Source organism: Phaseolus vulgaris, chromosome 3 (genome assembly GCF_000499845.2).
Source record: "Phaseolus vulgaris cultivar G19833 chromosome 3, P. vulgaris v2.0, whole genome shotgun sequence".
In the NCBI taxonomy this organism is placed as follows: domain Eukaryota; kingdom Viridiplantae; phylum Streptophyta; class Magnoliopsida; order Fabales; family Fabaceae; genus Phaseolus; species Phaseolus vulgaris.
In genome coordinates, this window is record NC_023757.2 from 11,986,409 (window position 1) to 12,010,676 (window position 24,268).

General features: G+C 31.3%; 2 protein-coding genes across 3 annotated transcripts; both read right to left on the reverse strand.

Annotated features, from left to right (window-relative positions):
* Positions 1-1,346: 1,346 nt before the first annotated feature.
* On the reverse strand, positions 1,347-10,039 carry LOC137806672 (auxin response factor 1-like). Of its 2 annotated transcripts, XM_068606904.1 has the most exons (16): positions 9,909-10,027; positions 9,690-9,764; positions 8,783-8,898; positions 8,404-8,450; positions 6,256-6,351; positions 6,076-6,132; positions 5,761-5,913; positions 5,580-5,664; positions 4,296-4,386; positions 4,002-4,166; positions 3,665-3,784; positions 3,505-3,580; positions 2,977-3,142; positions 2,430-2,884; positions 2,142-2,332; positions 1,347-1,963 (listed from the first exon to the last, which is right to left on the reverse strand). In XM_068606904.1, exons 5-16 carry the CDS (start codon positions 6,337-6,339, stop codon positions 1,819-1,821), a joined length of 1,788 nt encoding a protein of 595 aa, XP_068463005.1. In that variant the 5' UTR covers positions 6,340-6,351; positions 8,404-8,450; positions 8,783-8,898; positions 9,690-9,764; positions 9,909-10,027; the 3' UTR covers positions 1,347-1,818. The 2 variants fall into 2 exon arrangements, with proteins under 2 accessions (XP_068463005.1, XP_068463004.1); XM_068606903.1 differs by lacking the exon at positions 8,404-8,450 and having other exon boundaries at positions 9,909-10,039.
* A 4,113-nt stretch (positions 10,040-14,152) lies between these two features.
* Positions 14,153-23,051, reverse strand: LOC137806673 (uncharacterized). Its single transcript, XM_068606905.1, has 8 exons — positions 22,776-23,051; positions 22,629-22,697; positions 21,935-22,054; positions 18,807-18,886; positions 18,645-18,720; positions 16,010-16,195; positions 15,640-15,768; positions 14,153-14,605 (listed from the first exon to the last, which is right to left on the reverse strand). Exons 1-8 carry the CDS (start codon positions 22,848-22,850, stop codon positions 14,444-14,446), a joined length of 897 nt encoding a protein of 298 aa, XP_068463006.1. The 5' UTR covers positions 22,851-23,051; the 3' UTR covers positions 14,153-14,443.
* Positions 23,052-24,268: the final 1,217 nt, after the last annotated feature.

Below are 24,268 nucleotides of genomic sequence, written 5' to 3' on the forward strand. Positions count from 1 at the left end.
CGTCTGTGTATCCGCATTTTTTTCTTTTACTCAACTTTCGCGATGATAGAAGTTTAACATACATACAAAAAAAATTGGATGAGTCAAAATTGAAAAGCAAAAATTAACATGTAAAATAAAAATGATGAATTGATTAAACAACCTCTTTTTTTTTTCTTCTCTAGTTTGAGTCTTTCCTCTTCTTCCATTGGTAGTTTTGGGATAAGAGAGTGTGATGAGTTGTTTGAAATGGAGTGAAGAGAATGATTGAAAATGGATGTTATTTTATTTTATATGTGAGATTTGGTATGGGAATGGGTGAGAGTATGCTCTTTCTTTATTTCTGTTATAGCCTTAAAATAAGGAATTAAGGGAAGAGTAGAAAAGTTAGTTTGTTTATAAAAACTGTACATAAACAATAATTTTATTTTTTAAGTAATTAATATGAAATGAAAAAATACTCTATTATAATAATAAAATGAGATATATTAAATAAAGATAGAATAAAGAAATATGTGTATATAAAATAACGGTTATAATGGGAAATCCTTAGGTATATTTATATATATGTTAATTGAATATTTAAGAGATTGGTAGGTACTTTTCTTTTATCTTTGTATATAAAATTTCTTGTTTTATTTTATTTACTATTTGTAATGATTTATAATAATTTTGTAGTAGACAAAATATCCTAAAATGCATTGAATCCTCTTGGTTTGGAACTTTCTATAACTTTTTCACATGGCTATGCTTCGGATTCAATGTTTAAGTTTGTCAAATTTCTATAGTATTTTTCTTTTGTAACTTAATTGATTTTAATAATTTCAAATAAATTTTGGATTAAGTTTGCTTCTTAGTTTTTTAAAATTAAAAAAATGAAATAAAATTCTGTTAACTTACTTTTTTTAAAATTGAAAAATTGAAATAAACTTCTGTTAACGTTTTAATTGTAAACTATAACAAATTTAGATGACTTAGCATAGTGAAATAGGATAATATAAAATAATTTAAATGCCACATTCTTTCTTAATTATCTTTCTATTTTTTTGGGTTTCAATAAATTTAAACAAATAGAAGAAAAATGTTTTAAAAAGTGTTATTAACATTCCTCTAATCTATATTTTTAGAATCTCATCTTAATTTATTGTTTGTTAACTTAAATATAATTTTTAATTCTCCATATCCATAACTTTCTTGTTTCAACATAATAAAAAGACATAATAATCACTTATTTTCAGATATTCCTTCAATTGTGTATTTAATGTGAAGCAAAAGAAAAAAAAAAGTATATAAATATATCAAAAAATATTTTGAATTAAAATTAATATGCACATGAATATTTAAAATTTTAAAAATTATAACAACAGTTAAATTTTAAATCAACAAAATAATATAATGAATGTAATGCCAATATTCAAACAAGATTCATACAAAATTGTACAGGACTGTTAGAGAGAGGGGATGATGTTTGATGCATACAAATAGTATCCCAAGACAATAATAATAAATACTATATACAAAAAAGACATGGATCACAATGAGTGAATTCCAAAAATGAGTTATATTTGAGCTGAGTGAGAAGATATAGAAAATCAAACAGACAGCAGTAAGTCGATTTGACCTCTGCATTTCATTCATCCAAGCTGAGTCGAAAGAGCCACCATAGCTGCACAATACTCGACTGGAAGTGGAAGTGATGAAAGTGACATGCATGCATGCATCTAAGCATGTTCCTTTTGGTTTTGGCCACGTTCGTTTTCATCATCTTCCTGTTATACTCCCATACCAACATTTTATTGCATATACAACAACTAGGACATGTTGGAATCTTTATGACTTCTAGCAACTGGGTCCCATGTTAGACGACTGCTCCTCGGGATTCGAAGTCCTATTTTCATTCATTGAAAGTCCTATTTTCGGAGAAAGCTTCTTCACCTCCTCTGCCGTGTAGATGAAAATTTTCCTCACAACACTACAAAACTCACTGCAACAACAAAGTACCCACAACTTAGTTTCATATAACACAAGCACACAAAACTAACCATCCACTGTTTCCAACTGCTAATCAAATTATCCTTTCTTTTCTTGAGCATCATCACAACCCCACAAATATTGTTAACCACAGAAAGATAAAAATGCACAAGTTAATTAAATGAACTTACTCCCATGGGTCGTCCCCAACCATCATCGTATCATCTTCGTTGTCAGTGTAGACAACCTGCCATTTTTTTATGGACCCACACAGCTCAGTCTTGATATCAAACATCTCCTCCAATTTCTTGAGCAGATCTTGGTATCCATGAAATCGGGTTAAATCCACAGCCCTCCCAACGGCCATTCCTTGCATGTGAACCTAAAAAAGCATTAAATTACACCATAAATAAATAGTCTAAAAACAACAGTTTTCAGGAACGATGAAGATAAATGCTAAACCACCTAATCCAAATTACCTTGGTACAGCTCCTTATTTGCCTGCTTTGCAATTCCTGGGGAGACAGGCATGATTTTTCAGCATCACAACTTACTGAAGGCTGATCAGATTCAGCATCTAAAGATGGAACAAACCTATCATCACCTAGCCTTCCAGACAAAGTGACTGTTTGTAGACATTCTTCTGCATTAGAATTCTCAAGTAGCTGGATCCCAAAGAGTCTGCAGCCATTTCCAGTGTCTTGTCTCTTCTCTCCAGCTTCTTTAGGGACTGTATCTGACATTGATTCCAAGAAATTTTGCACCCTATTAGACCAATATATTGATTTGTTGGAAGGAGGTCCCACAAAGCCATTCCCACTAAAACCAAGAATAGTTGCAGAAGGATTGAACTTGGGTGATGGATAGAGGCCACGTCCATGTTGAGGATCACAATAAGAGAAAGATGTAGATTCAACTGGAGATTTCCACATGCCTGGTGTACAAAGAAAGAGGATAATGTAGAAAAACATAATAAACAGCATAATTTAAAAATGAAATTGTGTAACACCAACCCAACAAACTCACCTTGCAAAGATGAATCAGGCATTGTAGAAGTTAGAATAAGAGGCCGTGCCCTCTTGTTTCTTTGTGTTGGCTGTGGGTTTGCAGGAGTGGTTGAGACATGTGGCTCCAATTCCCATGAAGAAACTCTATCAGGGCGCAAAATTGACAATGGTTCATCCCACTGCACCTGAAATAGGATTATAATAGGTCATAAATTACAGAACCCAAAAACTGATGTTTAATACTTCTAGCCATCAGGAGTATCAGCAACTATTTGGCAGCTAAATGAATGTTATTGCAACATTATTCTTTACAAAGAATGTTTAACGAGTTTCATTTCAACTCGATCAGTCTGAATCATGTAAATTAACCATATAAAAAATAAAAAAATAATCTGCCAAGGTTGTGAAAAGAAATGTGGTAGAAAAATGTTTCTTCCATTCATTGGATGGTCTCCCAAAGTTCAAAGCACATATAACAAAGGATGAAGAAAAAAAAATACTAGACAAAAAATGTTTAAAATCATACAAGGCATCTTGCATATTTTACCTTTAATGATCGCCATTCGGAATCAGGCCACACCAATGATTTATTATCTCCAACACCCACAATTGTGCCACTGAACCTGCATTCAGGGGGAGAGGAAAGTTATCAGACAGTATAATGTGATAATATTCAATTAACAAATACAGCTAGTCAAGTGAAGCACCTTCTTTCGGGAATTTCATCACCTTCAAATCTCATTTTAAATCTCATCCCAACAGAGAGTTTATGACTCTTAGCTTCCAGATATTTGTTGACACTCACAATAAACTCTGACCGGCTTGTTCTAAGATAAATATTGACAAATCAGCAGAAAGACTTAAAAAAAAAAAAGAATCAAAGTATTCCAGCCAAAAAGAAGTTCATTAATTGCAGAAAACAGGCAAGCACATAAAAAGATGTAAAGTTAAGGGAAAAAACAGTAATATATGACAACAATAACACCACAAACAAAAACAAAAGGACAACTAAAACTAACAACTTCATACTGTTAAATATAAAACCTGGGCTTGTAAAACACAGAAAACAGTGTTCCAGTGGCAATGGCATGAGATGCAGTGGCCAGAACACCTAAATGCATACTGTGACTAGATATAACAGAAGAAGGCACATTGCTCTGCTGTCTCATCACCCTCCTAACCCCAACTCGCAGCTCTCCATTTTCATCCCTGGAATATAGCATAACCAGCCAAAATCACAAACAACAATAAGGAATAAAAACAAGAGGGGAAAATAAAGTACTATTTCTTGACCGCACTGGAATGGAGGCATAGTAGCTTCTGCTGTTAATCACTTGCCTTAAGAATATAAAGGCATCACCAGCCACTAACTTTTTGGAACTGACAAAGACACTCCACCCAGTGGTAAGTAAGTGGCGCTTGGGTTGCCCTGGAAATTACTCAGTTCATTCAGGAACTTACTGACAGTATAAATAAACATCAAACCTAGTCTTATATAGAAATCACAGTACACTTGCAAGCTGTACCTTCAGCTATTAATGAGGATGATCACCTTAGCTCAGAAAACATAACAGACCAGGTGGCCACAAGTTAAAATTGATGCTTAAACTACCCTTAAAGATTAAAATACATGGATACTATTTTTGTGGTATAAGGAAGAAAACTGAGAGAAATTAAATAGTTAACCACCATGGATTCCCTGAAAAGTTTTTCCAGTAAGAGATTCCCTAAGAACTACAGAAAAACAGACTATTTTTTCACTTTTGAAACAGTTATCATATCTTCCATGCACAATGAGAATAGTTTTCTTATCAGGGCACCTGTACAATATATCATGGAATAAATTAGTCAAATATTTGAGTAAATAAGCTAATCTAAAAAATTATTTCCTATATTGCCTAAATTTATCATGTCTCCTTATTTATTTTTATTAAAGGTCCCACATTAGCTAGGAATGTGGTCAGGATACTCTTCACAAGAGTTAGACAATTCTCCCCCATTGAGTAACCCCAATCCATTTCCAATATAATACCAAATTCTGTTCAATCTTAATGTTGGGTCATTCAATAGAGGTCCAAACCTATAACTGCCATGCTCACGATGTCCAATCTTGGGCATGGGATGTGGTTTGTTAAGATTCCCATCCCTCACTGGATATGAATACTGACAGAATATTCCTTAATGATACCTGAGCAATCCTCCTTACTTGAACTAGTTTTTTAGCATGTTGGACGCAGTTAATTTCTAATAATTTTCCTCTACCACAAATAAGACTATTGTGTGAGTAATATGCATCACATCATTACAGCCTATAAATCTACTCTCACGTTATTTATTTCAGAGAACTATTTCTCTCATTTCCTACTTCTCACCCTAAGCCTAACAATTTCAACAACTAATAATAAAGAAATATGTGTATTATCCTATATCTTGACTGCAGCATATTAAAATGCAATGCTCGAAATTGAGTTGTAGCTGACAGGTCAACTGAATCTTCATCGATGCAAAAAAAAAATTTCTTCAAGCAGACACTAGAAGTAAAAAAACACTCTATAACAGGTTCATGGGATAAAACAGGTTGAAAGAAAAGGGGAAAAGAAACAAATTAACAAAGATACTAACCTCGAAAAATATGTCTAAAATGCCATTCATTCCCATGTAAATCAGTTGCCACCAGTTCTTGCCATGGTGGTTGCTGTGACATATCCTGAACATATACGCAAATTACAAGAAAAGAAAAGCTGAAAGAAAGGAAGATAAAGTTTATCTATTGCCATTTCGTTAAGGGGAAAGAGTGTCTAACCAATGGAGGTAGACAATCATCCGCATGTCTTCGAAGAACAGAGAAACCCCCATGGGTACTGGTATCAGAAGCAGTAAGTGTCTTGCAAAATGAATGGATCTTGACCCTTGGAGATTCTGTCAGAGGATCATCAGGGCTGGTCACCTCACTTTGCTAAACCAACAAGGCAGGGTAAAATAAGACATACACAACGAGAAAAAAGAGAACTCAAATGGGCAAAAAACAGTTATGACTTATGACTAGAAAAAGGATTTGAGAGACAAATTGAACGTAGATATATAAATAATGTAAAACAAAGAATAAGACTACACTCACATCTAATTCAGGAAGCAAAGTTATTTGTGCATATACTTCATCTGTTTCGGATTCAGCCTACGCAACCAAGATCAATCAATAATTAAATCACTGTCAACGTAAATCATGACAAACTCCCATACAAGTCATTGACAAACAGAAGAATATCCAGTAAGATTATTCAGAAAAATCAGAACTCACCCGAAGATGAACATTGACCACTTTACATAATATTTTAGAAGGCAGATTGAAGGAAGGCATCTGCTGCTCCAATCCCTCATACATCGATGCCTCAAGCTATAAAATAGAAAAGCAGAAGACAAAAGAGAACATAAACCTTAAAAGTACAACCACAAAATTCTGTCGAAACAAATACTGTAAGGACTTATAGATCAAAATTAGGACATTATAATAAAGTTAAAACGACACCATCAAAGATGCTAATTAGCGGCAACATAAGAAAAATAAAAGGTGGTTCACCATTTCACAAACCAAAATAGGAGGTGAATTGTGGAAGAATGGTAACTTTTTCTTTAAGTGTACCTTTCTTGACTCTGAGAACAGTGCATGCTATCCACTCCTTGAATGTTGCTTATTTTTCAACATTGCTAGGATAGGCGATTTTATTAAAACTTTGATATCATATTATGAAAGTGAACTATTAGTCTAACTTAACCTTACATAACCTGTTTGTAAGGTGAGATTAGCATTCCAGTTATATATTATAATTTGGTTATATCTCTAATCAATGTGGGATCTCCAACAATAAAAAAAACTACAATTCCCCTGTGAATTTTTTTAGTGAAAATACACAATTAGAGATCTATCTTTGACATTGACCTTGGACCAAAGTGATTATATGTCAGGTATAAAATGATAATTTTGTGCTAGTTTTAATATCAGTTAATGCTACTGACATTATTGGAAAGGCCAATTACAGTAATTTTTAGAGGCAATTATTATACTTGTGAAAAGAATATCTGAAAGTAAGGGAAAATGTTCTCCCTGAATGATTCAACAAAAAAAAGGTTCTTAAATAAATACATTTTAATAAATCAATACAAATTTGTCTGAAATATAGAAAACACTTATCAAAGCACTCTATCAAACAGTTGTAAGATGTAATTGTTTAAGTCTTAGTGCACCTATAATTTGATTAGGCACTAACTAGCAGGGTGTATGTCAACTCCAAATATAGTACGACAAACATTAGGTGCTTATGGTTTCCAGCTTCATGCTTTTCAATAAAAACCTTTGGGTTAGTCAATCAAATGTGTGTTTACTCACTGACTGTGTGCTCACACTGCTTTAGTTCTATCCAGTGAATTCTCCCGTGTGGAATGTTTTGCAGATTCAATTATACTTTGAATTCAAACAATCAAATACTTTGGGTTGAATTTCTAATGATTTGATTAGAAGTATTTTATTAGAAGAAATAAAACACAGTGGTGTTGCTATTCTTTTTTTTTCTATTCTTATATTAGGTAACAATTTCAGTAAATCAAGGTTATTGATTTTAAATAAAGCTTTCAAGAAAGTTTTGTCCTCCAGCATGTTTAAGTATTTATTTTACAATCTCATAAACACTTGTTTTGAAGCCTTTTTGACTAATATTCTCAAAATTGAAACATTATTTCTGCAATTAGGACTTTACAGAGGACATTTTTTGTAGTTTATTAATTGTTAGTTATTAACATTACCATAGATTATTTATGAAATGAAATTTCACAGTACGAGAGATTTGAATTGAATCCCATTTTGCGGCATTGTGGTGATTACTCTGGTTACTTTGGAGTATGAATTAAAGGTTTAGAAGGCTTGAGTGGTTTGGGCTAGCATGTATCTTGCCCTTGTTACACACCAATCATGAACCCTACATTTGAGTTCTGAAAGAAACATTAATACTCAACGGGCCACAAACAAACATTAATGGAATATACAAACAAACATTATGCATAGTTCTGAACACGAACAACCAATTAAGTGGAAATGTGGCCTCTCCCACAAGAGACTAAACCAATTTAACACTAGCTAACAATTACTTTTAAGGAAAAACTGTTATGAGGATACTGGTAAGGTGAATCCATGTCAATTGCCAACAGGGTCTTAAATCTTTGAAGAACAGAACAATTAAATCAAACCATCAAAAAACCAAGGAATAGAATGATTCAAAAGTAGGAGCACATGCATCTCACTGCAATTAATGTTCAAAATTAAGATCCCATGCCCATGAAACTTGTACCCAAATCATCTTGAAAATTGCAATGCTGCATGCAGTAAAGATAATATGGGTATACAACCAAAACTCAAGGTACATGATTCAAAACTAGGAACACAGGCATATCTCACTGCAGTTCAAGATCAAAAATTAAGATCCCATGCCCACGCAGCTTGTCCTGCAAATTGAAATGCCATATATGCATTAACAATAATATAGGTATACATGTAAAATGTCCCGGGTGTCATTCAGAATCAATGTTGTGACAAATAACAACCATGTCATAGTATATCATCAAAAATTAGTTGTTTTACATTATAGACTAACGAAATCTAGAAATGATAATTTATACCACAAGCAAGGAGGCCCATTAAATGTCTTATAAAGGCAACTTTCATCCCTATAAAAGGATAAACATTCTAAATTTTTCCAGGCTTACAAATACATTTTGCTTGCTAAGTTCAAATTAGGAATTTCTAACACTAAAAATCTCATACTAAACCAAAATACCTGTTCCATGTGACCTTGTGGAAAGTAATAAACTCGCTCCCCTTCACGAGGGAGAGTGACAAGGGGACCAGCACAGGCATGCCACAACTCCTTGTATAAATCATCATTGATTGCCCCTAGAAAAAAAAAAACACGGAAACACGATGACATAAGGTGAATGTGAAATATACATTGAAAACAAACACCTATCAACAGTGATAATAAAGCTGCCAAAAAGTTCAGTCAGACAAAGTCATTCACGACAGAAAGCATGGGTGACAATAATACCACAAAGCAAAAAAGCAGCTGGATGTGTCAAGCCTGCTGCAAAACTCAAGATACATTGCCCAGCAACAACATACAAAATAACTTCAACAGAGAGGGTAAAAAAAAGACACCGTGCTTCCGATCCAAAGAACAAGAAGTATTACATTCTATTAACCAACCATAGAGGAAGTTTAGAAGGTTGCAGTTGTAGAAGATACCATTACAATCCAAGTTCTAGTTCTATCCTTTTAGGTGCTAGTTGGAGTTAGCAGCATGTATATTTTTTACAGCATCTATACTATAATTAAGTGTCCAGAGTACATAAATACTAAACAGGTACAAAGAAGGTGCAATCTCAAACTCGGCTCTCAATTCGAGACTTAAAGACAATCACGAGCAGGGTGAAACAAGGGTAAAACAGGTCAAAATTTACTAGAACAACAATTAAGCATCATTTGAGTCAAAAACAGACAAAGCAGGTTAAGAGCACAAAATATAGCCATCTATTTTCGGTAATTTTGTTTCCGGCATAATTTTTATCATCAATAAATCATCACTCGGATCACTTACTACAATCAAACTACATCTTATCCAAAAAAAGAAATTAAATAGCAGAGGATCAGTGAAAAAGGATGTCACGTGAGAACAAATTGTGTGAAACCTGGAAGAAGTCCCGCAGATTTGTGTGTTGAAGCAGAAAACGCCATTGAATTGAGTAAATAGGCTGTGAAGCAACCTAAACAAAAGCAGAGAAAATTGAAGTGTGTGAGTTGCAGAAAATGGTTGAAGATTGAAGTGAAGTGATGAAAATAACAAAAAAATAGTTGTGAAGATCCATTGGCAGAGAAGTGATTGGGAATCGGTTCAGAATCTGACTCACTCTTGGAGAGAGTGAGATTGGTTGGAAGTGGAACAGTGTGAGTGCGCGAAGGAAGACGCAAGGTAAAACTAAAAGTCACACAATATAATGCGTCTCCTCAAACCCCTATACCTTCTCCCATTGTTCCAACCACATGTCAACTTATTATAATTCTTTTTATTTTCTATTTTTAGTATACAGTTTGTTAACATCACATATTTTGTCTTTAATACACTAAAGTAATATAGTTCTATTTCAATAATTCTAATTTTGTTTCAATTTAAAGTTAATAAATTAAACACATGTTTGGTATTTATGTGTATTTATTAAAAAAATGTAATTAATATTAAATGTTTGAGCGACAAGGAATCGTGTTTAATTCAGACAAATCATTTCTTAATTATAAATTAAGATGAAATAAATTTGTTGTCACGTATATTTAATAAACTAGTTTCAAAATTTGTGGGTTGGGTATCAAAAAAGAATTTGAGTTATATTTATTATATTATTGATGAATTATTTTTATAATTTATTTTACATATTACTATTATTAATAATATATATCTTTCGATGAGTGAATGTTTTATCTAACACCATTTACACTTTTATTTCCTCATCTAACATCATTTTGTTTTTATTTTCCTGTCTAGCATTATTTAAAAAAATTGATAATTTTAATTTTGAATGCATTTAAAAAATAAATATTTTTAATGTTTAAAATAGTTAAAAATATAATTAATGAATAAAGAAATAAGTTTTTACAAAATAAAAATAAAAAAAGTAATAAATTAAAAAAAATAGTTTAAAATTATTTTTTTCAAGAATGAAGAAAATAAAAAATTAAACCCTACAACAACATAAAAGTTGAATCTATAAACATAAATTAGTATTTATTTTTATTATTATTGATGATGTAATCATATTAATTTCAAGTAAAAAATACAAAAATTAATTATAAAAAAAAAAGCAAAGTCAATTAGTATTAATTAGTAGTGGACACACAAATAATATTGAAGTGTTTATCCTAAATGTAAAATCCTAACCAAAAAAAACTAATGCAAATGTTACACATAATACTTAAAAATGAGAAGAAAAAAATGCAAAAATAAATAAGTATAGAAAATAAAAATAGCAACAATAAAATAAAAACAAAAAACAGAAATAAATAAAGAATCCTAGAAAAAATAATAATAACTAAAAACATAAAAGATATAAAATAAAGACAAAACAAAATAAAATAAAGATAAAATATATAAAAAAATAAAAACAAATCCAAACAAGATAAAGATAAGAGATATAAGACGATACTAAATAAGTATATGTTGATCATAAAAAGAAAAATAAATAAGAGATGATCATTCATTTAATATTTTTTTCAGTGGTACATTAAATAGTTTGTGTGAAATGAAACATAATTAATGACGAGAAATGGACGATCCAGTAATGTTGGGACGTGTTTTTTTTTTTTTGTGTCCTGATGTTTGACAATATGAACATTTTTTTGTTCGATCATGTTATTCTCTTATGTCAATATCAACTCTTATTTGACTTTACTTAGGCCTCCCATTTGAGGTTCTTTTCATGTCAGGACTTTGGACGTAGTATTTTACCAATGTATGCAGGTCAATACTCTTCATTTATGAGTTCACCAAATAGTCTTTTGTAACACATGAAAGACATGTTGCAATGTTGTTGTTTTTATTTTTATATTTATTTATTTTTACATTTTTTTCTCATTTTTAAGCATTAAGTGTAACATTTGCATTAGTTTTGTTTTTAGGATTTTACATTTAGGGTAGACACTTCAATATTATTTGTGTATCCACTATTAATTAATATTAATTAACTTTGGTTTTTTTATAATTATGTCCTGTATTTTTTACTTGAAATTAACATGATTACATAATCAATAATAATAAAAATAAATACTAATTTATGTTTATAAATTCAACTTTTATGTTGTTGTAGGGTTTAATTTTTTATTTTCTTTATTCTTAAAAAAAATAATTTTAAACTAAACATTTTCAATTTATTACTTTTTTATTTTTATTTTGTAAAAACTTATTTCTTTATTCATTAATTATATTTTTAACTATTTTAAACATTAAAAATATTTTTTTAATGCATTCAAAATTAAAATTATCAAAAAAATTAATTTATTATTATGTTTTCTTTTAAATGGTGCTAGATAGAGAAATAAAAAGAAAAGGGTGCTAGATAGGGAAATAAAACCAACTAGATAGGGACTTGAGTTCAATATATAATTTAAAAAAAAAGTATGTGATGGTTAATTTAAAAAAAAATAGTTATTTTGAAATAGAAGTTGATTAATTACTTATCCTATTAAATAAATAAATAAATTATTTTCTATTTATTAAATATTAAAATTGTTCAATTAAATTACATATTTCTTTATATAATATACTAGCAAAAACACATATCTTAAACATGTGTATTTCTGTTTTTTATAACTTTATTCTTTTTATAATTTTACAAAACTTTACAAATTTTATTGTTATTTCAAGTTCTTTTGTTATAGCAATAATACAATTATTACAAGATTATGTATAGATAACTAATAAATTATTGAGTCGAAACTAATGTTTCTTCAACTTACTTATCATTGTTCATTATTATCTAATTAAATCGATATTTTAATTTAAAAGTAATAGTTTTTCTCTTGAAAACTTAAATGGAGATAAGAAATAAATAATTGATATAATTTTTTATGTATAGTCCGTTATGTTATGCCTATATCTAGCTTATGTAATTAATAATTATTTGATTAAAAAAATGTTTGAAATATCAATACATTATAAATGACATATTATAAATGAATGACTGTGATATGAAACTTAAACTTAACCTAAAAAAATTGATTATCAACAATTTTGTAAAATTAAATTAAATTTAAGTTTTATTATCGTAATACAGTATTAAATTCATTAAAAGTCTATTATAAGTTAAGATTAGTTCACTATCTATTGTCAAATTCTATTTCCTTAGGGTGGATGTTTGATGTCTTTATATATTAATCTTTACAAAAATTTTATCAGATTATTTTATAATTTTTGTAAACATGAGTTTGAAGAAACAAATTAATACAATGAATACTGTGGTAATTGTTTTTTCTTTTCTATCATATTATTTGATGTGGAGTGATTCATGTTTTTTGGTTCTTTAGTCAATGATCAATATTTCTTTCGTGTTCTTGTTGATATTTTTTAACAAATTAATACAAAAATTTGTATTTAACTTTTCGTACTTGCCACTAAAAGTACATTTTTCTATATATTTTTAGTTTACTAATTGACACAAAAGCAGTATATTTTTTAAAAAAAGTCTTAAAAAAACTAATTTTATTCCTAAGAATTCTAGCATAAACATGGTAAATTATTTTAATTAATTTGTCTCAATATTATAACATGTTTTATTAATTTACCAAACAAATGCAAAATAGTATATTTCAACTTATTACAACACAATATATAGAAAGGGAATGACAAAAGCACTTAAATTAGATAAAAACAAATTTTTATTTAACTACAAATATATTTGTTCGTCATAACATAAGTCTTTCACAAGTGACTACTTGACTGGAATAAAATAATTATACACTCTAGTAATTTACTCTAAAGTTTGAAGCTTAAATGATTTACAAATTTTACTTTAGTTTCCTAATAATTTTTTCTTGATTTTGAATCCCAACATTATCTATATATATTGACTCGGAAAACATATAAATTGTTATAGTAAAAATATTTCAGAAATAAAAAATAAACCATTTTGAAATTCTTCAAATAATAAGAACAAAATACAAATACATATTTCTTCAATGATAAAATTCAAAAAAATAAATATTTCAGTTATAACAAATAAGAAAAATTACTAGAGTCTAAATACAAAATTCAGAAATTATACAGAAATTAAACAATTTTACCAAATGTTTAGTAAAATTATGTCTAAAACCTTATATTCAAATCCAGTAGTTATACTAACAATTTCAGTGTAAGACAATCTAAGTCAAATAAGAAGACAACTCCTATTAAATACAATTGTATATCAAAAACTAAAAATTAAGCTAAACCTATAATATGTTTAAACTTGCATGATTTCAAACTGTAAGTATGATTTGAAATATCTTCAAATTTGCATGAATTAAAGTAGTAAGTTAGGATTATTTACATACTTACCATTAAGGTCCTTGCTAACCTCACCTGGAACTACACCTGGAACTATTCGAAGACTTAAAATGCACTTTCAGATTGAGTAATGAACACTTTTATATAAATTTTCTATGGAAAGCCTCTAATAGGATCTCAATACCAACAAACCATGAACTCAGTTCAAGAAGAAGGACAACAACACCACAATATAGCATAACGATAAGGCTACAAAATTGCACCATGATCAAGTAAAGTGAGTTAAAAGAAAAAAAATATGTATTAGAAGCTAATACCACAATCTAGAATAGTCTCAACACATTTCACAAGATTGGTTTGTTTGAGCATGTTATACATACACTTGAAAGGCTAATAGGTGAAAGTATCAGAACCCTAATCATCATTTTCAGTTGTGCCATCTTTGAGGTGAAAATGTTTTTCTCTCTTCTGGAACTCTGTCAAACCTTTTCCACTTCCTGTCACACCAACCTTTCCATGAGGATCATCAGGAGATTTAAATATACTTTCCCGTTTTCTTCCAGAGAAGAAACCAATCTGTATGCAAAGCCAAAGTATCACATACAAGAACAGAAAAGATCATTGTCAAAACTCAATTTAAGCATGTAAACAACCAAGATACAAAAGTTCATATCAAGAGACACTTAAATTTTTTAATATCCGATAAAAACATTTCTCCAAGATATTTCAATGAGACAATCCTTTACATGCAACTGTTTCATATATAAATGTGCATAACCAGTTCCATTGTACATATATGATTATTGAATACAAGTGTGTACATTATGCAATAATCTATCACAATCTACCAAACATCATATATACATGTTCAAAGTGTCAAATCGATGAAGATATGTCATGTTTCAAAAACGAACTTTTAACAGGTATGCAGCGCTCAGTTTAAATGTATAATGTTGAATCAATTAGAAATAACTTTTTTCAATGACTTTTAAGATAATTATTATAAAAATTAACAAATTGACTAGATTATGGTTTGTAAATGAATGACAATGTAAAAAAATTGCAATATCGAGTGTTATTAATATAGAGTTCAAAAAGGAGATAGAAACCAATATTTCCATAACACTTGTATTCTCTTCAAATTATCTCATGATGAAATATAGTAATTCAATATAAAATTATGCATGTTAGGAAGACAAGCTGGATTAGAATGAAACTTTGTAGACAATCTAATCCTAACCAAGCATAAATGTAATGTACCCTAACGGACCAAATGACTTAGTTAATTTCCAAGATTTAGTACGGAAATGCATGTAGAAAAGTGAATCACTGCAATTCTAACATGAAAACTACCATTGGTCCCGTAAAAGAGAACCTAAAACAAAAGATAGCACAAGGGTGTAATATCATATCCAATCAAGCCTTGTATCCTAATGAATCAATTGCATAGTTCAATATTTACTATTTACTAGAAAATGTATATACAAACAAATAAAATTTCAATACAATACAAGAAAACTACCATTGGTCACAGAACCTAAAGTAAGGTGCAAAAACTTCTCAAAGCTTATCTGTGAGAATAAAAATAGTTGCAAAATTGAGAAAAGCACCTTCTTTGCCTTTCCTTTGGTGGACTGAAATTGCTGCCAAGCATTTTGCCGCTTATTTTGTGTGACTTCAAGTTGCTCCATCCTCATCTTTGACTTAAAGGCATGTATTTTCTTGCGTTTAGATGCTTTCTGTGATTGAGTTAGAAAAAATGTCATCAATGTCATCATAGCTAAGTGCCAGATAAACCACAAACAAAAACAAGTCCAGAACCCACTAGCAAACATTTTTGTTCTTGGAAGAACATACAAGACCAAAAACATCACCCAACATATCTAGAATCCTATATAAAACAGAAAACTCAGGCGTTTCATCAACATTGAAAACAACCATTTTAATTCAGACATGTATAACTTGCATAAAACATCTCACCACATCCTCAGGATCATCAGCCTCTATACGAAGTTTGGCAGGTAGACTGCGAGACTGTAGATCAATCGATGCAGCTTGCGCAATTTTTCTTTTGATAGCCTGTTTTGTAGCCTCCGCAACTCGCTCAGCTTCTAATAAAGCATCTACAGACCCTTCTTGAATTGGCCTTATATTGGCCGGATCAACCTGTAATAAACAACCACCATCAACACATGACTCATTGGTTCTTTTGGAGAGGGGATAAACCGGGAAGATTCAATATTAATAGTCAAAAGTCAACTCATATAAGAGAGTATGATACCACAAGATAAGGATCCTTCGATTGGTTTTTTAATTAATTTGATTTTCATTTTTCCACTCAACACTTTATTATAATAGGACCACATAATATAATTGGTTTGTGTCTTCAAGATGTATGGCCGAGGTTGTTTCTTCTCCTGTAAGCTTAAGGGAAAATCTAGTATTTTTGGAAGTGGCAGAACACCACTATCATCAGTTGTAATGGATTATCAAAGCAAGGATATTGGGAGGCACACAAGACAAAACCCACACAGAAGACTCAACTAGCACTCACCAGCATGGACAGAACTGCAGTCCACTGATTCCACTTATCAATAAAGAGACTAACCAAGAGCCTGTGGGTTATGATCTTAGCTGAAAGTACAGCTGGATATGCAGACGGGCAGACCCGTTTAAACCCACACTATAAAAAACCTGTTCAGATAGCCCGCTTTTTAGACAGACTTTCCTTCTTGCAAACCGTATCCGCCCAATAAAACCCACGAATTAAATGAGTCAACCCGCACCCACAAAGACACTAGAGATTGATTTTTTAGCATCCATTTGCATAACAATTTACTTGATTCATTAAAGAAAGTTCAACCAATAGAAACAAGAAAATAATGAATTTTGAGATGAATTAGACTTGGTAATGCAGGTAGCAAATAGCCCGTGAATTCTGCAAGTAAAACCCAGTTAACCTACAGGTTGTGCAGGCTGGGTATAAAAAACGTTTGCAGGTGGGTTGTGGGCTTTTGCCCAAATACCTAGCTCTGGTTGAAGGTGAGCTAATGGATGAGGACACGACAGGACTAGACACCAAACTCAATGAAGAGAAGAAATGAGGATATCTTAAAAAGTGGGTTTATGCCAAACTCAATCTCAAAAAATGGCTTAAAAGATAAGGATTGCCCCTTACTTGTATATTATATTTTGGCCTTATCTTAGTCAATATGAGATCTCCAACACACCCGTCACACACAGGAACAAACATATTTAGCGTGCAATTAGATATTTGTGGGTGGTCTAAGGAGCACTAATAGCGATGACACAACAATCCCAATGAACTTCACTAAAATAGGTTCTAAATGACTCTGATACCATCTTAGTAAGTTGGTTTATGCTTGAGTCAATCTCACAAAATTGGCTTGTAAGGTGAGGTTTACCCTACTTATATTCTGTAAATTGGTCTTATCTAGTCAATGTGGGATTGTCAACAAATATAACCAGCAAAAAAATCACATGCAAAGGGAATCCCCCAAATTCCATTTCAATGACAAGGTTGAATTTCTGGTGTAGTGTGGACAGTTGTTACTTATCAATTGCAGATTGACCCATTCACAATTTGTGAAATTATTCACTTATCAATTGTAGATTGACCATTCACTCTTTGTTTGTGAAAGGAGAAATCCTTTGGAAAAGGAAAACCCTTTGAGATTTTTCTACTATTCTCTGTTCATTCAATAAAAAGTTGTGGCAGATTTCTTTTCTGTTGCCACACCAATCAGGTCTTCCATGGCAGTACATGACAACCCCTTTGGGATGTTGCAGGAAACCTTGGTGGAAATCATGCCACAAAAGCCCCCAACCTAGTCACAAAGGAGTAAGATTAAGCTTTGGGTCAGTGTGACCCAACCCTAGACCAATGCAACCCGAGTTTCATTGATTTCAAAACTGTTTTTGGTCCATACCAACTCTAGCCCAATAGTTCCTTTAAAAAAAAGTTGGGTCATACAGCCCAACCCAACCTAAATTACCAGCCACAACCCAAACACACAGCAGTTCTAATTCAGCAACCACTGACACTAACCAGACACTGGTGGCAATGGTGCATCCTGTGACCTATGCTGCCACCACCTGCGACCTATTCAGTTGCTGCCTGGGACATGTTTCATCCTATTTTCTCTTTTGTTCCATCCTTTTTTTGTTTCCTTTCACTTTGAAGTAAATCGGTCCTTTTTTTTCTTCCTTTTTCTATTTTCATATTCAGTTTCCCCTTTTTCTGTTTATCTTTATTTTCTACTCAATACTTTTGTTTGTCCGTATTTAAAGTCTTGAACTTCAACTTGGTAGCATTTTTCTTTCATTTTATGGTTATTTGAATTCCCAAACTTGTTATTAATTTAAAAGATTTTATGAAAGCTTCACGAGTTAATGTAAATTCTAGAGTTCGATCACACCTATATAACTCAATAACTCCAACCACTATTTTCCTAGGTGCGGGAAAATACCCATAAAAAGTAAAACAAATAGCAATGAAGAATTTAGAGGGAAATTTATGCATGACCACAAATGACACCTCATGACTAGCAATGGGATCATCGGGTGTGCATCAAGTAGTTTTTACAAGCCTTACCTCTTCTTTATTACCCCAATTGTCATAGGATACATAATAACCATTTGGTGTATAAGCCTCAATTGTAGCATCATACCTGGAAATTCATAACACAACAAAGTGAAAACACAGTAAACATAGGTAAATGAAATGGGAAAAAAATACAGTGATAGACAACAGTACCACTCCCCATCTTCACTCCAAACTCCCTGAACTTTGGTTCCAATAGGAAGTTTCTCTTGAAGATCAGAACTGCTATCCAACTGTTACAAGATATCGAAAGGATTAGTGACAACAATTCCCGGATTGGGAAGATATTCCCCTATCAAATCATATCATTTCTCCTTTTTTAATGTAATCAAATCATATCTCTAATCAAATCATCTCCAACAAAAGTGAAACAACATAACAATCCTTTAACAATTACCAGAAAAGTATTGAGTATAGAGATATAATTAGGGTAATAGTGACAAAACAAGTCATCACATTTAGAGATAATTTCAATAGTTGCCTCCACAACCGTTGCCAGTTTGTAATTTCATCAATAATCAATCACAAGAAAAGTATTTCGTACAGGTTATGATGTACGTATCTGTTACAAGTGTCGGACACGAAATGTATCTGATTCGGCAATTTGTCTGATCTTAAAAAAATAGGACACAATGGGTTCATATACGTTTAAAATATATATAATTCACAAAATAAATAAATTTCGTTGTAATTTCATTAAAAAAGTCATTATAAAATATTATCCAAATGTATATACAAATAGTGAGTTGCTTTGCTTCTATCAACATTTGTAGCCACAGAACTTGTTTTTTACTAAAGTGGTACTCAAATATCAAATCTGGAAAATTATTTCGTGGAACACATCAATAAAATTATATATCTTTTGTATGTTTAATGTTTGGAATAACATAAAATAGTTAGTTGCTTTGCTTCTATCAACATTTGTTGCCACAGAACTTGTTTTTTAATTAAGTGGTACTCAAATATCAAATCTGGAAAATGATTTCATGGAATACATCAATAAAATTATATATTTTATGTATGTTTAGTGTTTGGAATAACATAAAATAAAAATAATGACAGTTAAATATATGACTATAAAGAACAAAAATTACTATTAGAAAAATTATGATTTTTATATATATTACAGGAATGTTATATATGAGGCTATTTTAGCAAAAAGGGGTTAAAAAGTGGGATCCTTGAAGTGTTGTCTTATAAATAAGTTGTGGACCCTTCTCATCAATAAATTTTTCTATGGGATTAAGGTTTAACCTAAAGGACAACGAGAATTCATAAATCATTATTAGTTGTATCAATAAGCAACAGTTCTAACTTCCAAGCACTATGTTAAGCACTCTTCTATTTGTAATTAATTGCTGACACTTTACATGTACGTATTTTAAATGTAACCTTGTCAGATATGTACTTTAAATGTAACTGTGACAGATATCATGACAGATACCGTGTCAGATACGTACTTTAAATGTAACTGCGACAGATACATACTTTAAATGTAACTGCGACAGATACATACTTTAAACGTATCCGTGTCAGATGGCCTGATAAATGTATTGGTGCATCACAGCATACAGGTCATCAGATTCAGATACTATTTCAATTACTTCCTCCACTACTTCTACTAGTTTTAATTTCATCAATTATCAATCGAAAGCAATTAAATGAATCATGAACAGGCAGTTCTATCTATGCAAGGTTGTCAAACTTGAAAGTCTACATAAACTTGGAGAGTTTTCACAGTAACAAGTTTACTCATCATAAAAAGTAATATTAAAAACATACATGCATTACATAATACTATTAATAATTCTACATTTTATCTCCATAACAGAAGTAGCAAACCACAATAATAAAGTATGATAAGGCATCACCAAGAGTTTCTCACAAGAGTTCCTTATCAATAAAAACATCACTTTAATGAGTAACCCACAAACATGGACTCCTTAAAGTTACAAAAAGCTCCTTATACAAGCAACTATCTTCAATTTTAAGGAAAGACGTGGTATCCACATTAAAATAAAGTTTTTACTGATAAGGAATCCTTGTAAGAAACTCCCATTGAATATGCTCATAGTACTAAAATAGAATCACATCCATAAATTCTCAAATCATACATATATTCATAAAAACATGAGTTCTTAAGGTGAAAAACTTTAAAAAAGGAGTTAAAATCTTCAAATCATTTGGGCCATAAGAAAACACAACACTGTGAGATCAATGGGAAGCAAAGTTTGGGTTGGATTTCAAATTCGCAAACTTGTTTCTTAACTAAAGCTTGTGAGAGTTTACCAAAGTTTATCCTGAAAAGAGTTAGACCATGGTTTAACTTATTTTATTTACCTAGCATTGTAAACTTGCAAGATCTGACTAGATAACTCAAGATTTAGACAACCTTGATTCTATTTTAGCATATAACAATGCAATCTGTTGCAGATACATATTAATGCAGATAAATCAACTGTTCATCTGCAACCTAAATTATAGCCAAAAGCAGACAGAGACCTGGCATATGCCAATGCATATTTTCAAACATCCTTAAAATGCCAAAATAACCCACCAGCAGGCCCAGTAATCATAATATAGGCAGAAGATACTACCAGACAATGCACAAGCAACTCAATACATGTAAGTGACCAGCACCACCCAACAATAATTTATTTCCTCTTCAGAATTGGACTGCAGGAAAATTGGAGGGAGGAAGAGGAGGGGATATGACATGATCCTTATCATGCATTAAAATTCATCTGGCTGTATCTATGCTAAGGGCTTTGTAAAGGAAACCACGAGCAAAGGACCAAAATGAGGACATGGAAACTCCAACAATCCTACTACAACAAAACAAAGGAAACCATGAGCAAACTGAGGACTTAACGTACTGCAGTAAAACCTGGGTCTTCATGTTCCTGTAAAAAAATCTCTCTACTTTTTTCTTTATTGTAATAAAAAGACTCTGGCAAGAAAACTGATCCACGTCCAAAGGAAAACACTAGATCCACCAAAATCAAAACTAATGACAATACTAATGCCCCAAAGGAGATTTACAGACCCCAAGAACGAAACATACACTTGAAATGAGCAATTGCTCGTATAGTCCCAAATTCAGAAAATAATTGTTATATATATGGGGAAAACAAGGGAAAATAAGAGTACGGAAAAAGGCATAAATTGTATGAAAAAACTAGGCAATATTAGTAAAGTGTTCTCTAATCATTATTTCCAATTTCCCTGAAAGTAATGGTGCAAGTAAACTCCAAAATCAAACGAGAATGCAGAGAACATACCATTTGATTCTCCTTATGTATTGACAAACTTGGAGATGTACCAGCATTAGGAGCAGCCGTTGAACCAGAGATTTCATTTTGCTTTGCAGTTGCAAGGAGTTCCTCCGTCAAAGCAATGACCTGCGTAACACAATTTTAGGGCACATATTTGGAGTTCAGTAAAACAAGAAGTTTTCAGAAAATGTTTACATGATAAACCAAAATTAATGTCAAAATTCTAACTTAGAAGAATCTCAGTGTGAACATCTCATATCAGGTGAGAGGAAGAAAGCATGCTGGACATCACGACAGAGAGCACACCTGCACAAGAACCAAGATAGACGTGATGTGCATTTTGACGAGGTTGTCTTTGGTTTTTTGTTTTGTTATGTATGTAAGATTCACTTATTTATTTGAACATGGTCCTCAGGTTGAGCAATTTGAATCATGTTACAAATTGCTGCAGTGCAGTTCCAAATATAAAGTAGTACGCTCAGCACCTTTTAAAACCAAGAAAATTCAAAAAATGAATTTGATTGGTAATACACAATACGGTGCATGGGAAGGGCAGACATGTTTGCCTACAAGGATCCTCTGATGTCTTTATGGTAGGGATCTGCTTTCTCGACAAAGAAGGGTATTGAGATTGAGATGATGAAGAAGTAGGAGAAGTGGTGTATTAATTGTTAGCATGAAAAGAAAAATGTAGTCATACCTCGGAAAGTTCCCTCTCCATGTCAACGTATTCTGAATTCGAAGGTTCATCGTTAAGGAGCTGTCTGACCTGAAAATTCATTGAAATAGGAATAAATTGACGAGACGAAACGAGAACAGAGTGAGTGAACAGTTGAATTGAGCTTACCTGGTGAAGTTGATCTTTGTAGAGGGAAAGATTCGAGGCCAACTCTTCTATACTAACTTCGTCACCGCCTTGCATCTTCTCTCCACAATCACAACCACAACCACAACCACAACCACAAGCACAACCGTAACCCTAACCCTAATTCTCCTTCTTCCTCTCTCAATCTTTCACCGCTGCCACTGCACTGCCACGCCTCCCCTCCGCCAAAACACAGTCATCATATCGTATCTTCACCATGGGCTTAACCACGGGCCTTCTAAAGCACCAATTCTTTTCGGGCCTCTTCTTAAAAGGAAATACTATTTATACCCCCATACGCTATATGGACCCCGTATTGTTTACACGTATGTGTGATAATAATAAATAATAAATTATAACTACAAATTTAGATATTATAATAAATAATATCTATGAATAATAAATACTAAATAACATATATTCAAAGTTTGAGATATATACTCACTAATAGCAATATCTATGAATATTGATAAAGAGAATTTTACTCTTATGAATATAATTTATTTTATTAATTCTACTTTTATGAATATAATTTATTTTATTATTTATAAAAATATCTATAAAAATAATAATTATCCTCAAATATTATATAATTATAATATATAAAGTTAATAAAAATATTTATTTTATAATTTGCATGATAACATTATGATAAACATACACTTCAAGTTTACACCTTTAGCTGACTTTTTTTTTTTTTTTTAACTTTGCATATTTTCTTCATTCTCTTTTATTTATAACTTTTTTTTACTTGTTCCCTTTTCTATAATGTTTTGGCAATTTCGTGTTGGTGGGTCTTCCAAACCTTCCACAATATCCTCTCTTTTTTTAGGTTAATGCTCTCTTTCTTTCCATCTATCTTTTGTGACTTTTTACTTAAACTCACTATTTAACTTTACTCTCATGTTATGTTATGAGAAGTGAGTTTGAGTCAAATGTCTTTATTGTCAACGCTCTTTTACAATTTTATTTTTCTTTGAAGAAAGCCTATAATACATGTAAGGTGTTTCCATTTAATGCAATTTGTAATACCATAAGAAATTGGCCTAACAAACTTTCGTAGTGATTTAACCAAAATCTCCAATTTTGTTAATGAATGTTTTCCAATCCTAATAATCATAAAATTTTATACTTTAACCATTTATTTTTCACATAGAAGCATTCCCTTCTCATTATTGTAGTATGTCTACTCCAATTCATATAAAATTACACTAACTCTTCATTACCATAATAATGAAATGATTTACTAATTTAACCCAACCTCTTAAAATAATTAACTACTCAATTATATGAACGAGTAAGATATGAACTTTTGTAATAACATTTTTTTTTGTTTTGACTAACATAAGTCCTTACCCATACCAGGAAAATGTGTTAAAACCAACTTATGTTATTGTTTAATTAAAATCTTAAATCTTATTAACCAATGATACTAGTAAACATCAAGTTTTATATAATTTTTTTGTTACACACAA

Excerpts from the sequence above, each read along its gene's own strand:
- LOC137806672 (XM_068606903.1), bottom strand. The coding sequence starts at position 9,735 with ATGGCGTTTTCTGCTTCAACACACAAATCTGCGGGACTTCTTCCAG. Across the intron at positions 6,133-6,255 it reads TGGTCAATGTTCATCTTCGG|GCTGAATCCGAAACAGATGA; the intron begins GTGAGTTCTGAT and ends TTGGTTGCGTAG. Across the intron at positions 3,143-3,504 it reads CCGAATGGCGATCATTAAAG|GTGCAGTGGGATGAACCATT; the intron begins GTAAAATATGCA and ends ATCCTATTTCAG.
- LOC137806673 (XM_068606905.1), bottom strand. The coding sequence starts at position 22,850 with ATGCAAGGCGGTGACGAAGTTAGTATAGAAGAGTTGGCCTCGAATCTT. Across the intron at positions 22,698-22,775 it reads ACAAAGATCAACTTCACCAG|GTCAGACAGCTCCTTAACGA; the intron begins GTAAGCTCAATT and ends ATGAATTTTCAG. Across the intron at positions 15,769-16,009 it reads CTGATGATCCTGAGGATGTG|AAAGCATCTAAACGCAAGAA; the intron begins GTGAGATGTTTT and ends ACTCAATCACAG.